This window comes from Salvelinus sp. IW2-2015, unplaced genomic scaffold, assembly GCF_002910315.2.
Source record: "Salvelinus sp. IW2-2015 unplaced genomic scaffold, ASM291031v2 Un_scaffold824, whole genome shotgun sequence".
NCBI classification, from domain to species: domain Eukaryota; kingdom Metazoa; phylum Chordata; class Actinopteri; order Salmoniformes; family Salmonidae; genus Salvelinus; species Salvelinus sp. IW2-2015.
The window spans coordinates 334,939-349,976 of record NW_019942623.1 but is presented as its reverse complement, the minus strand read 5'-3'; the positions used below and the strand labels follow the sequence as shown (position 1 = coordinate 349,976).

The 15,038-nt window shown below is 47.2% G+C and overlaps 1 protein-coding gene across 1 annotated transcript in view; it reads left to right on the top strand.

The window, feature by feature from the left end:
* LOC112068998 (catenin alpha-2-like) overlaps positions 1-7,677 on the top strand; it is a 103,826-nt gene extending 96,149 nt beyond the window's left edge. Inside the window, exons 7-8 of the mRNA XM_070438360.1 lie at positions 1,958-2,121; positions 7,621-7,677. Of these exons, the coding sequence (XP_070294461.1) occupies positions 1,958-2,121; positions 7,621-7,677 (221 nt within the window). The remainder of the gene's footprint in view (positions 1-1,957; positions 2,122-7,620) is intronic.
* The last annotated feature ends 7,361 nt before the right edge of the window (positions 7,678-15,038 follow it).

The following is a 15,038-nucleotide window of genomic DNA, read 5'->3' as shown; positions in this document are numbered from 1 at the left end:
ACACACACAACACCCCAACACACACACACACACACACACACACACACACACACACACACACACACACACACACACACACACACACACACACACACACACACACACACACACACACACACAGTCTCTTCCCTTATTGCATGTTGACTAATAAGTCCATAGAGCTGCACAACACTGGTTGTCTCCTAGAGTGGTAGTCAATGTGGATAATACGAGGACACCAGTAACTCACTAAAGTGATCATGTCAATATCACCGTAGGCCAGGGATCGTCAACTCGTTTCAGCCGCGGGACTATATAGCAATAGGTTGCCATTTGGGAGTCGCGTAGCCTTCCAGTACAGTATGTTCCATTATGATCTCTGAGCGGCAAGAGGTAAGTCGATAGAGACTCAGTCACACAGTGATAATCCCTGTTTGCATTGTGCCTGCCAGGGTAATTACCCTGTATGCATGTAATGGTGCTTTATAGGAGCGCAGTGGTGGCCCTGCCTCGATGAACGCCCTTCTTACTCACACAGTCCTCTATCTCCTGTGATGCGTGGTGTGATGCCAAGCTGCTAGGATGTTAGGACAATGGCGCAAAGGCAACATGTCCCTCTGTTGGATGTTGTGTGTGTGTGTGTATGTTTTTTGTGCACAAGTGTGTATTGTCCTCACGATGGAGCAGCGTTGTCCACTCCCCCTGTTGTTATTAAAAAGCTAAAGTCCTGGCAGTGTTGTGTGTGTGTGTGTGTGTGTGTGTGTGTGTGTGTGGTGTGTGTGCGTGTGCGTGTGCGTGTGTGTGCGTGTGTGTGCGTGTGTGTGTGTGTGTGAGTGTGCATGCAATGTGACAAGTGGTCTTAATCTTAATTAGGGGCCGGGGACTGTGACTCGACATACTGCCCCTCTGACGCGAGTCGCATCAGAGTGGTACTAAACAGCCCTGAATAATTAATTAAAGCCTCTCTCTCGCTCGCTCTCTCTCTCGGTCGCTCTCTCTGCGCCTCAATCCTCATCTGGCAAGAGAGAGAGACAGAGAGAGAGACAGAGAGAGAGAGAGACAGAAAGAGAGACAGAGAGAGAGAGTGACAGACAGAGAGACAGACAGAGAGAGAGAGAGAAAGAGACAGAAAGAGAGAGAAATCTGAATGGAATTACATGTTTGTCCCCTGTAATTTGAATTATTTCCCCTCTATTATTTTGCGATGGTTATAAACAACTGGTAATGAATGGGGATTGGTGGATGAGAGCGTGTGGATGACTGCAATTACGACAAACCCCATGTGGTGTGTTTGTCCGGCAGTGGTGACACTAGTCCTCCCTCTGGCTCTCAGAGGGGCTCCGAGTCCTTTGCTCAACCCGCAGAAGCAGCTGTTGCCTGGGCCTCCAGCCTCTCCTCTCCACCACCATCTTTCTCGCTCTGTCACAGTAGCTGCACCACAGGCTCCACAGTCGGGCTAAGCGCCTTATAAACCTGCCATCGTTACCCTGCTGGCTGGACCCCTCTCCACCATCGGCCCTGAGGGTAATGCAGAGAGGGAAGGGGGGGGGGGGTCTGCAGGAACTCAAGCATCCATATGTCACCCTGCTCATGCTCTCTCTGCCCCTTTCTCTCATCTTCCAGCTGCAGACAGGGTTTGTCCCTCTCTCTGTCTCCTTCTTTCTCTCTCTCTCTCTCGCTCTCTCTCTCGCTCTCTCTCTCGCTCCTCTCTCGCTCCTCTCTCGCTCTCGCTCGCTCTCTATTTATTTATTTCTCTCTCTCGCTCTCTCTCTCTCTCTCTCTCTCGCTCTCACCCTTTATTTATTTTCTCTCTCTCTCTCTCTCTCTCTCTCTCGCTCTCTATTTATTTATTCTCTCTCTCTCTCTCTCTCTCTCTCTCTTGCTCTCACCCTTTATTTATTTCTCTCTCTCTCATATCTCTCACCCTTTATTTCTTTCTCTCAATCTCTCAATCACTTTCCCTCTTCCTTTCTCTTAGCATGGATGGCTAGGCCCATGCACTCTAGCACTCTAATGTCCCCCTCATTAGGCTGGAGCCTGGCACAGCCAGGGTTGATGCCAACCTCCCAGTTCCAGGGAGAGACTGCCAGGCTGGGGGTGGTGAGAGCGTCTGGACACTTGCCTGGCCATTCCCGTATGGAGGTACGTAGGGGTGGTGGCATACTTAGCAGGCTGGCGCGAGGCACCTGACCTTCACACATAGGTGCACATGCTCATACACACACACACACACACACTCGTGCGTGTATGTACACTCACATGCAACACAAACATATGCTCCCAAAAAGCAGAGGCTGGAAGGGAGTAAACACGTGAACTTGAGTAAAGACTTGAACTTACCTCAAACTGTACGTTTAACAGGTGGATGTACTTACTTCAACCTCTTACCTCAAACTGTATGTTGAACACACACACACACACACACACACACACACACACACACACTCTCCTACCGAGTAGAGGAAGCAGCTAGCTAGCCTGCCCCTTAGAGATTGGCTCTTCAGAGTGTCTGTCCCAGGGGAGATGTATATGTCGACGGCCACTAAACCAGGGCTAGAGTCCGGTTAATAGTCTCAGAGTCTGAGTCCCAAACGATACCCTATTCCCCACACACTATTTTTGACAAGGTCCCTCTGGTCAAAAGTAGTGCACCATGTAGGGAATAGAGTGCAATTTGGGACACAAACTCTCTTTATCCCCCCGTTCCCCTTTAGCGGTGTTACCAGCCTCCCCTCCCCTGGATTCCCAGCTGTGATTGATTCAGAACATTTGTCACCCCTAGTGTAAATCCACACAGGACTTTTTGTTCTCTTAACCGAACTGAATTGAATCCCAAAGACACCAAGCCGAATACTTTTTTTTTTTAGACCTGTTCCTGTTGTGGATTCAGAGCCCAATAAACACTTTGAACGATAAGTCTCATGTGAGGAGAAGTCGGCGTCAAACCGGAAAGGGCTGGTTTAGATCGCTCTGAGAAAGCGTGCGAGTTGTTAAGACAACAAAGGGCGCAATCGTACATTTACCCCTCGTACCTSGCTTCGTTCAATTACCCGCTGTTTCTACTTGAAGTATGCATCCTACAACTGACAGATATAATAAGCTTTTAGGCGGTTTTGACACATTAAAGGCAGCATGATGCCAGTGTGAAATAGAGAAAAACAACAGAAATGTGAAAGGCATTGTCGGAATATTCTAATTTCAAACAGCTGGATTTGTGTGTTGTTTTGCCAGAGAAACTGAACAGTAGTAACCTTTTTGGACAGCTGTATCCGGTCTGTGTTCYCATCCAAAATGGCACCCTATTAAATTAGGCCGTCATTGTAAATARGAATTTGTTCTTAACTGACTTGCCTAGTTAAATAAAGGTTAAATAAATGACCTAGGGCCATATGGTTCTGGTAAAATAAAGTGCATTGCAGTGCCTTCAGAATGTATTCATACCTCTTGACTTATTCCACATTCGGTTGTGTTACAGCCTTAATTGAAAATGTATGAAATATATATTTTTCTCACCCTTCTACACACAATAGCCCATAATGACAAAGTGAAAACATGTTTTCAGAAATGTTATCTCATTTATTTCAAATGCAATACAGAAATACCTCATAAGTGCGGATGGGTGAGAAGAAAAAAAAACATCTATTTAATAATACTTTTTTTTTGCAGTGTGCCAATTGGGACACATCTTGGGATTCTAGTAAATAGCCTTGAAACGATCCATGCTAACTTACGTATTTCGGAATGTGTAAACAATGTCAGTGTAAACAAACACTAAAGCTTCAAGACGTGGTTAAAAGCGTCATTTTGATCCCACTTTGTTGTTGTTTGAATCACACATTGCCCCTTTTTAAATACAAATATACGGTGCATGTTCTGAATATACAGTATATATCCAAAATGCTGATGTGCGTCAACGTAGGCATGGATCTACTACCCTCTGTCTTCTCCCTTGTCATACACATTCCATACCATTGTAAAGGTCGAACATAGGTTCCTGAACATGACTGATTGGATACTCACTGCATTACGGTGTCTCCGTGTACAGTATCTCCGTACTCTAATGTAGATTGAAGGAGAAAGGCCCTGTCTGGAAACTCGAGCGGTGGGGGAGTGGTTCGGGGAAGCGGCCGTTAGTTTCTCGAGAACCATTTACCAGAATAACACATTACTCGAAGGGGGCYGAGCGTTCTCATGCCTTGTTATCAGGCTGCGTACCAAAATGGCGCCCTATTCCCTACATAGTGCACTACTCTTGTTATGGGCCCCTGGTCAAAAGGAGTTCACCGTGTAGGGAATAGGGTGCGGTTATGGATGCAGCCCCAGGCAGAGGACCTTTCCTCTACCGATGTGAACTTTGGGGAGGATAGTCATCATTTACTGCCTCTGTATCCAATGAGGTACCGATGTAGGTAGAGCATGGTGCTTGCAGCACTTCCTTGGACCATCCGTCCATAAAATGTATGCACGCATGACTCTAAGTTGCTTTGGATAAAAGCGTCTGCTAAATGTCATATATTACATTCACGAGGTCCTCATGTAGGCGAATCACGTCGCTGTATCTTTCACATTACCCGTCATCCCATTGAAGACTGGCAGACTCCCCTCTCTGTTTACCAGTTAGCCCCTCGCCGCTGCCACCGTTCCCGTCTATCGCCATTTAGGGAGGAGAATTCCATCTTTTTCCGTAACGTCTGGCTATCCTGTAACCTGGCTATCTCTCCYTTTACTGGACTCTCTAATGAAATGTCTTTTCCAGAAACATTGATTCCTCCACGTAATCTCACACACACATCGAATGAGATTAGTGGACAGGAGGCAGGTCTGCTGATGACTGTGTGTGTGTGTGTGTGCGTGCGTGCGTGTGTGTCCTCTGAATCCGCCTCTCCTCTCCTCTCCCCTCAACAAAACACAAACACCCCATATAGGAGAGTTGTAGGACTAACCCAGGACCATTCTAGTCATTTAACAGATGCTCTTACCCAGAGTGAGTCCAGAACACACTACAATGACAAGGCTGACTGAACAGTAGCACACAAATGGGCAGGTGAATTTCTTTAAATAGGTGAAATAGCTTTCATAGGAACGCGCTCTATACCCCAGTGTGTGTGTCATCAGTGTGTATGTTTGTGTGTGTGTGTGTGTGTGTGTGTGTGTGTCAGCAGTGTGATGTCAGGCTGGCTGAGTGTGTTAGCTAACCTACCACTGTATTACGTCACATTAATTACGGCCCCACAGTCCCCTCACTCTCCATCCTTCCATCTGCCTCGGGGCCCCCCACTCCGGCTGTTCTGGCCCCCCATTCCCCCCTTCTGTTCAGGGCGCATGCTCCAGTCCTGAAACTGAAAGAGCTTGGGGGTTGGAAGTCCTACCTCAGAATCCAACATGCAATGCCCCACCTCACCCTCCCAACCCTGGCTTATATGGCCAGTGAGACTGGTCCCAGCTCCAGCATGCCATTACCTAGACTGCGTTGCAAATGGCACTCTATTCCCCATATAGTGCGCTACCTTTGTCCAGAGCCCTATGAGCCTTGGTCAAAAGAATTGCACTATGTAGGGAATAGGGTGCCATTTAAAACCGCTAGTGATGAGGCACGGCTGACATATTACACCACTGTGATTTATGATCCCAGCACCGTGTTCAACCCTGATACATTCATAAACATCTCACCATACTCATCATTTTTTTATCATATTTCCAGTTTTAGTCTCGAAAGGTCAATAAGCAGGTGTCTTTGCCAAAATGCTGCACCGGATTGTTTTGTCGCAAGGGAGATAAAGTTTGACAAACGTTATATAGGTTTTGCCACTCAGTCCAGAAGGTGGGCTCTCCCTGCCTCCTCTCCTCCTCCTCGACTATCACGAGCAGTCGTTGATGACTTTCAGTGATGATCTGCGCCATGCCCGTCATGTAGAAAACAACAGGCCTGTGTCCCAAATGGCCCTTATTCCTTACATAGTGCACTACTTTAGACTAGTGCATCCACGTGAGCATTTGTGCAGTCCTATGGAGCCTGGTCAAAAAGAGTGCACTATTTAGCGAATATGGTACCATTTGGGACACAGGACCACCTTGTTTACCACAGCACTAGATACTGGACATCAAACGTTGCCATGGCAACCGAGTGGCGCGGGTGAAAAGAAGAGGATAGCAGAGGAGAGAGTCAACTGGCACATATAGCGGGGGGGGGGGTCTCATCTCACTGTCTGCCGCGAGAAAACTAAAACAATTTGGGCCCCCACCAGAGAAAGTCTTCACTTCAGGCTTCACTCCTGTGAATTGGAGCGACATTTTGTCTCCTGCCACTTTTGCAAATAGGCGAGAACACATCAAGGAGGGGGAAAAAACACATCGAGAGAGGAATACGAAAGAGAGAGAGAAGAGACGTAGAAAAGCAATGAGATGTCAAGTAGTGTAAGCCCAGGGAAATGAGGCGAAGAGATAGTTTCTGGAAATAAGCTCGGTAATAGTACGAGCATTTCCGTGAAGGAGGAAAGGGGGAAAGAGAGTGAAGGACAGACAGCGAAGAACGGCAAAAACATTCAAATAACACTCATCGGCTTTCGAATTGTGCATTGAAGGTGTTTATTGGCGGCGGATTGCCCCAGAGGAAGAAAAAAAACGTAATATAACTCTCTCATCCATGTCTTTGGGATTAAGTAAGATATGCCAGAGAGATCTTGTTGGAAATGAGAGTTGGTAACGATGKCAAAGTTTCTCTCCAAAGCRYACTTGATTCTTGTCAAAGCTCTGCATACACCACAAACGAATGCACATGAGGCATGCCATGATCAAGTGCCGTGATCAGATAAGTGTGCACACACACACACACACACACACACACACACACACACTACATTAAAGGACCACCTCACCGATAATCTCCAGTACCAAACCAGTGTCGTAGAAGTGTGTCGTTTTCACATGTAGACATCTGCCCGCGCCATCTCTCTCTCTCTGTCTCTCCATCTCTGTCTCTATCTCTCTTTCCCTGCCTACCCCACTCTCTCTCCTCTCTCTCTGTCTCTCTCTCTTTCCCTCCCTCCCTATTCACCCCCTTCCTCCCTCCCTCCCAAAATCTGAGTAAACAGCCATCGGCATAGCAGTCATTTCAACTGTCTCATCAAAGCCACAGAGACACAGGCCCGGGTTTATTTGTGTTATTCCTCAAACACGGTTGGTGGCAAAGACATCTGGAGGATTGGAATCTGATTGTTGACAGGATGTGTCCCTATTCACAGGACTGCCGGCGGTCGCTGCCTCTCTTTTATTTTTTTTCTCAGCGTGTGAAGTTTGCCTTTAATTAACATAAGTAATTCCAGTTTTGTTTTTGTTTTCGACTACAATGAGCTTTCTGCGAAAGATCACAGAATCACACTTTCGCTTTGCTCAATCCCTCTCTGACTCTCGTTCTATTTCGCCTCACTCTCTCTCCTTCACCCCCACCCCCCCCCCTCCGTCTCCCCTCTCTCTCTCTCTCCTTTCTTTCATTCCTTCCTTTTCCTTCCACTCTTTCATGAGCCGACTCGCTCGCCTGTCAGTACATCTTTATCCTGTGTTCTCTTCCCTCTTTCTCTCCTTTCTCTCTCCTTTTCTCTTTCTCTCTCTCTCTCATTCTCTCTCTCTCTCTCTCTTTCACAGGTGCACAGCTGTGGAGGAAATTTCCTCAACGTGCTGGTACAAAGTGCCCGTACTTGAGGGAGCCATAGAGAAAGAGAGAGATGAGAGAGACAGAGAGACAGAGAGAGAAAGGAGAGAAAGAGGGGAGAGAACATGACTTCCCCAGCTCCCTGGCCCAAAAAAAAGTCCCTGCACAGGATAAAGATGTACTGACAGGCGAGCGAGTCGGCTCATGAAAGAGTGGAAGGAAAAGGAAGGAATGAAAGAAAGGAGAGAGTGACTAATGAGAGAGGGGGGGGGTGAAGGAGAGAGAGTGAGGCGAAATAGAACGAGAGAGTCAGAGAGGGATTGAGCAAAACGAAAGTGTGATTCTGTGATCTTTCGTAGAAAGCTCATTCTAGTCGAAACATAAACAAAGCTGGAATTACTTACGTTAATTAGAGGCAAACTTCACACGCTGAGAAATAAAAAAGAGAGGCAGCGACCTCCGGCAGTCCTGTGAATACAGTGGCTTGCAAAAGTTTTCACCCCRTTGGCATTTCTCATTTTTTGTTGCCTTACAACCATTACAATCATTTGATTTGCACAACATGCCTACCACATTGAAGATGCAAAATATTTTTTATTGTGAAACAAACAAGAAATAKGACAAAAAAACTGAACTTGCATAGCTATTCACCCACCCAAAGTCAATACTTTGTAGAGCCACCTTTTGCAGCAATTACAGCTGCAAGTCTCTTCYTCATTCCTTAAATTCTGACCAGTTTCCCAGTCCCTGCCGATGAAAACAAGGACAGATACTCCAATCTCCGCTGTGGAGCTTTGCAGCTCCTTCAGGGTTATCTTTGGTCTCTTTGTTGCCTCTCTGATTAATGCCCTCCTTGCCTGGTCRGTGAGTTTTGGTGGGCGGCCCTCTCTTGGCAGCTTTGTTGTGGTGCCATATTCTTTCTATTTGTTAATAATGGATTTAATGGTGCTCCGTGGGATGTTCAAAGTTTTGGATATTTTTTTATAACCCAACCCTGATCTGTACTTCTCCACAACTTTGTCCCTGACCTGTTTGGAGAGCTCCTTGGTCTTTATGCTTGGTCTCAGTGCTTGATGCTTCACTACAGACCCGGGTTCGATCCCGGGCTGTGTCGCAGCCGGCCACAACTGAGAGACCCATGAGGCGGCGCACAATTGGCCCAGTGTCGTCCGGTATTGTTGAGGATTTGGCCGGCAGGGATGTCCTTGTCTCATCGTACTCCTGTGGTGGACTCCTGTGGTGGACACGGTCGCCAGGTGTACTGTGTTTCCTCCGACACATTGGTGCGGCTGGCTTCCGGGTTAAGCAAGCAGTGTGTCAAGAAGCAGTGCGGCTTGCTTCTCGACACAATTGGATAAACAAACATTTGCGCACTCATGTCCAATCCTCTCTAACACTCAAATGCTTCCTCTTGAACAAGCGTTGGGAAGCCACATATGGTCTTAGTACTGACCACATAGTTCATGTGGTCAGAGCATTAAGCATACTTGAGGTATCATGATAAATGTAAGACTTCATTTCCCATATTCATTAAGCATATCAGAGTAGGAGTGCTGGTCTAGTATCAGTTTTGCCATTTTAGATCACAATGAGTGAAAGATAACGTGGACTACCATGACCTGGTCCTAGATCAGTACTCCTACCCTGAAACGATTTGTGCACACGGGACCCGACCTCATTGCGTGAGTTTTCTGTCAACCTGACACGTCACCATTTCCAGTTCTTTGATTCCGTGATAACCCCGGCGTCACACGTAATTGTTGCTGGATATAGCCAGATGCCAACGAGTCAACTGAGCAGGAATCAAAAGGAGGACAAAGAGAATGTCTTGATCCGATGGCAGGAAACATAGAGACACATTGACTCACAAAGTGTTTCTGAAAATATTTAATAAGCTGTGAAGTGAGCTGTGGTGACTAAAGCCGTCTTCCCGTACTCCCTGTTCCCTTTGAGATCCTATGAGTCATACATTCCCGCTGCGCAAACGGCCCTGGGAGAGAGGGCCACATGAAGGCTTTAATGATCGGTGCCCGAGTCATTCATTTACTGGCCCTCTGTATCCTAGGTCACCGATGTAGGTAGAGCATGGTGCTGCAGCACTTCCTTGGACCATCCGTCCATAAAATGTAGCACGCATGACTCTAAGTTGCTTTGGATAAAAGGTCTGCTAAATGTCATATTACATCACGAGGTCCTCATGTAGCGAATCACGTCGCTGTATCTTCACATTACCCGTCATCCCATTGAAACTGCAGACTCCCCTCTCTGTTTACAGTTAGCCCTCGCCGCTGCCACCTTCCCGTCTATCGCCATTAGGAGGAGGAATTCCAGCTTTTCCGTAACGTTGCTATCCTGTACCTGCTATCTCTCCTCTTATGACTCTCTAATGAAATGCTCTTTCAGAAACATTGATTCTTCCCACGTACATCTCACACACACATCGAATGAGATTAGGGACAGAGGCAGGTCTGCTGATGCTGTGTGTGTGTGTGTGTGCGTGCGTGCGGTGTGTCCTCTGAATCCGCCTCTCCTCTCCTCTCCCTCAACAAAACACAACACCCCATATGAGAGTGTAGGACTAACCAGGACCATTCTATTCATTTAACAGATGCTCTTACCGAGTGATCCAGAACACTACAATGACAGGCTGATGAACATAGCACACAAATGGGCAGGTGAATTTTTTATAGTGAAATAGCTTTATGGACGCGCTCTATACCAGTGTGTGGTCATCAGGGTGTATGTTTGTGTGTGTGTGTTTCTGTGTGTGTGTGTGTGTTGGTGTGTGTGTGTGTGGTGTGTGTGTGTGTGTGTGGTGTGTGGTGTGTGTGTGTGTGTGTGTGTGTGTGGTGTGTGATGTGTGGGTTGTGTGGTTGTGCGTTGATGTTGGTAGTGCAGTGTGCTTAGCTAGGTGGCTTAGCTACCACCACCGTATTACGTCACATTAATACGGCCCACAGTCCCTCACTCTCCATCCTTCCATCGCCTCGGGCCCCCCATCCGGCTGTTCTGGCCCCCATTCCCCCTTCTGTTCAGGGCGCATGCTCCAGGTCCTGAACTAAGAGGCTTGGGTTGGAAGTCCCTACTCAGAATCCAACATGCAATGCCCACCTCACCCTCCCAACCTGGCTATTGGCAGTGAGACTGGAGTCCCAGCTCCACAGCCATACCTAGACTGCGTTGCAAAAGGCACTCTATTCCCCATATAGTGCGCTACTCTTGTCCAAGCCCTAGAGCCTTGGTCAAAAGAATGCACTATGTAGGGAATAGAGGTGCCATTTAAAACCGTAGTGATGAGGCACGCTGACATATTACACCACTGGATGTATGACCACAGCACGCTGTTCAACCTGACATTCATAAACACTCACCATACTCATCATTTTTTATCATATTTCAGTTTTAGTCTCGAAAGGTCAAAAGCAGGTGTCTTTGCCAAAATGCTGCACCGGATTGTTTTGTCGCAAGGGAGATAAAGTTTGACAAACGTATATAGGTTTGCCATCAGTCCAGAAGTGGGCTCTCCTGCCTCCTCTCCTCCTCCTCGACTTCACAGGCAGTCCGTGATGACTCTTCAGTGATGATCTGCGCATGCCGTCATGTAGAAAACAACAGGCCTGTGGGTCCCAAATGGCCTTTTCCTTACATAGTGCACTACTTTGACTTGTGCATCCACGTGAGCATTTGTGGCAGTCTATGGAGCCTGCGTCAAAAAGAGTGCACTGATTTAGCGAATATGTACATTTGGGACACAGGACCACTTGTTCACCAGCACTAGATACTGGACATCAAACGTTGCCATGGCAACCGAGTGGCGCGGGTGAAAGAAGAGTAGCAGAGGAGAGAGTCAACTGGCACATATAGCGGGGGGTCTCATCTACTGTCTGCCGCGAGAAAACTAAAACATTTGGCCCCCACCAGAGAAAGTTTTCACGTCGCTTCACCCTGTGGATTGGAGCGACATTTTGTTCTGCCCTTTGCAAAAGGCAGAAACACATCAGGAGGGGAAACAAACATCGAAGAGGAATCAGAAAGAAGAGAGGAAGAGACGTAGAAAAGCAATGGATGTCAAGAGTGTAGCCCAGGGAATGAGGCGAAGAGATAGTCTGGAAATAAGCTCGGTATAGTACGAGCATTTCCGTGAAGGAGGAAAGGGGGAAAGAGAGTGAAGAAGACAGCGAAAAGAACGGCAAAAACATTCAAATAACACTCATCGGCTTTCGAATTGTGCAGTGAAGGTGTTTATGGCGCGCGGATTGCCCCAGAGAAGAAAAAAACGTTATATAACTCTCTCATCCAGTCTTGGGATTAGTAAGATATGCAGAGAAGATCTTGTTGATGAGAGTTGGTAACGATGACAAAGTTTCTCTCCAAAGCCGACTTGATTCTGTCTAAGCTGCGATACACACAAACGACATGCATGAGGCTGCCATGTATCAAGTGCCGTGATCAGATAAGTGTGCCACACACACACACACACACACACCACACACACCTACATTAAAGGACCACCTCACGATAATCTCCAGTACCCAAACCAGTGTCGTGAAGTGTGTCGTTTTCACATGTAGACATCTGCCGCGCCATCTCTCTCTCTCTGTCTCCATCTCGTCTCTATCTCTCTTCCCTGCCTACCCACCTCTCTCCTCTCTCTCTGTCTCTCTCTCTTTCCCTCCTCCCTATTCACCCCCTCCCCCCTCCTCCCAAAATCTGAGTAAGCAGCCATCGGCATAGCAGTCATTTCACTGTCCTCATCAAAGCCACAGAGACACGGCCGGGTTATTTGTGTTATTCCTCAAACCCGGTTGTGGCAAAGACATCTGGGATTGGAATCTGATTGTGACAGGTGTCCCTATTCACAGGACTGCGGCGGTCGCTGCCTCTCTTTTTTTTTTCTCAGCGTGTGAAGTTGCCTTTAATTAACATAATAATTCAGTTTTGTTTTTGTTTTCGACTACAATGAGCTTTCTGCGAAAGATCACAGAATCACACTTTCGCTTTGCTCAATCCCTCTCTGACTCTCGTCTAATTCGCCTCACTCTCTCTCCTTACACCCCCCCCCCTCGTCTCCCCTCTCTCTCTCTCTCCTTTTTTCATTCCTTCCTTTTCCTTCAATCTTCATTTGAGCCGACTCGCCTCGCTGTCAGTACATCCTTTATCCTGTGTTCTCTTCCTCTTTCTCTCCTTCTCTCTCCTTTTCTTCTTCTCTCTCTCCATTTCTCTCTCTCTCTCTTTCACAGGTGCCAGCTGTGGAGGAAATTTCCTCAAGTGCTACGGTACAAGTGCCCGTACTTGAGGGAGGCATAGAGAAGAGAGAGATGAGAGAGACAGAGAGAGGAGAGAGAAGAAGAGAGGAGAGAACATGACTCCCAGCTCCGGGCAAAAAAAAAAGTCCCTCACAGGATAAGATTACTGACAGGCGAGCGAGTCGGCTCATGAAAGAGTGGAAGGAAAAGGAAGAATGAAAGAAAGGAGAGAGACTAATGAGAGAGGGGGGGTGAGGGAGGAGAGTGAGGTGAGAAAAGAACGAGGAGTCAAGAGGATGAGGCAAAACGAAAGGTGATTCTCTGATCTTTCGTAGAAAGCTCATTCTAGTCGAAACATAAACAAAGCTGGAATTACTTACGCTAATTAGAGCAAACTCACACGCTGAGAAATAAAAAAGGAGGCGCGACCTCCGCAGTCCTGTGATACAGTGGTTGCAAAAGTTTTCACCCCTGGTGCATTTCTCATTTTTTGTTGCCTCTACAACCATTACAATCATTTGTATTGCACAACATGCCTACCACATTGAAGATGCAAAATATTTTTTTATTGTGAAACAAACAAGAATAGACAAAAAAACTGAACTTGCATAGCTATTACCACCCAAAGTCAATACTTTGTGAGCCACCTTTGCAGCAATTACAGCTGCAAGTCTCTGCTCATTCCTTAATTCTGACAGTTTCCCAGATCCCTGCGATGAAAACAAGGACAGATACTCCAATCTCGCCTGTGGAGCTTTGCAGCTCTCGGGTTATCTTTGGTCTCTTTGTTGCCTCTCTGATAATGCCCTCCTTGCCTGGTCGTGAGTTGGTGGGCGGCCCCTCTTAGCAGCTTTGTTGTGGTGCATATTCTTTCTATTTGTGTTAATAATGGATTTAATTGGTGCTCCGTGGGATGTTCAAGTTTGGATATTTTTTTATAACCCAAACCTGATCTGTACTTCTCCACAACTTGTCCCTGACCTGTTTGGAGAGCTCCTTGGTCTTTTGCTTGGTCTCCAGTGCTTGATGCTTCACACAGACCCGGGTTCGATCCGGGCTGTGTCGCAGCCGGCCACAACTGAGAGACCCATGAGGCGGCGCACAATATGGCCAGTGTCGTCCGGTATTGTGAGGATATTGGCCGGCAGGATGTCCTCTGTCTCATCGTCATCCTGCGATCCTGTGGTGGACACGTCCCAGTGTACTGTGTTTCCTCCGAACATTGGTGCGGCTGGCTCCGGGTTAACGAAGCAGTGTGTCAAGAAGCGTGCGGCTTGCTTCTCGACACAATTGGACTAAACAAAGCATTTCGCAGCATCATGTCCATCCTCTCTAACACTCAATGCTTCCTTTGAACAGCGTTGGAAGCCACATTGTCTTAGTACTGACACATAGTTATTGTGGTCAGAGCATTGAGGCATACTGAGTATCTGATTAAATGTAAGACTTATTTCCCATCAATTCATTAAGATATCAGAGTAGGAGTGTGGTCATATATCGTTGTGCCATTTTAGATCACAATGAGTGAAGATAACGTGGCACACATGATGTCCTGATCTACTCCTACCCTGAAACCGAGTTGTGCACACGGACCGACCTCCTTGCGTGATTTTTGTCAACTGACACAGTTCACCTTCGAGTCTTTGACTTCCGTGTAAACCGGCGTCAACGTATTGCGTTGCTGATATAGCGATGCACAGAGTCAACCCCCCCGAGGCAGGAATCAAAAGGAGGAAAAAGAGAATGCTTGATCCGATGGCAGGAAACATAGAGACACATTGACTCCACAAAGTGGTTTCGTGAAAATTTAATAAGCTGTTGAAGTGAGCTGTGGTGACTAAAGCCGTTTCCGCTACTCCCTGTTCCTCTTAGATCCTATGATCATACATTCCCCGCTGCGCAAACGGCCCTGGGAGAGAGGGCCACATGAGGCTTTCAATGATCGGTGCCGCCTGGTGGGGCCAACCCCAGTAACACGGGCACCACACACACACACACACTACACAACACACACACACACACAACAAACACACACACACCACACCACACACACAAACACACAACACAGCCACACACCAATACACACCTCTCTCTCTTTCTCTCTGTGCACGGCAAATTGTACTTGATAAAGGTCACCCTCTGCTGGCAACAAGGCTTCATCGTAT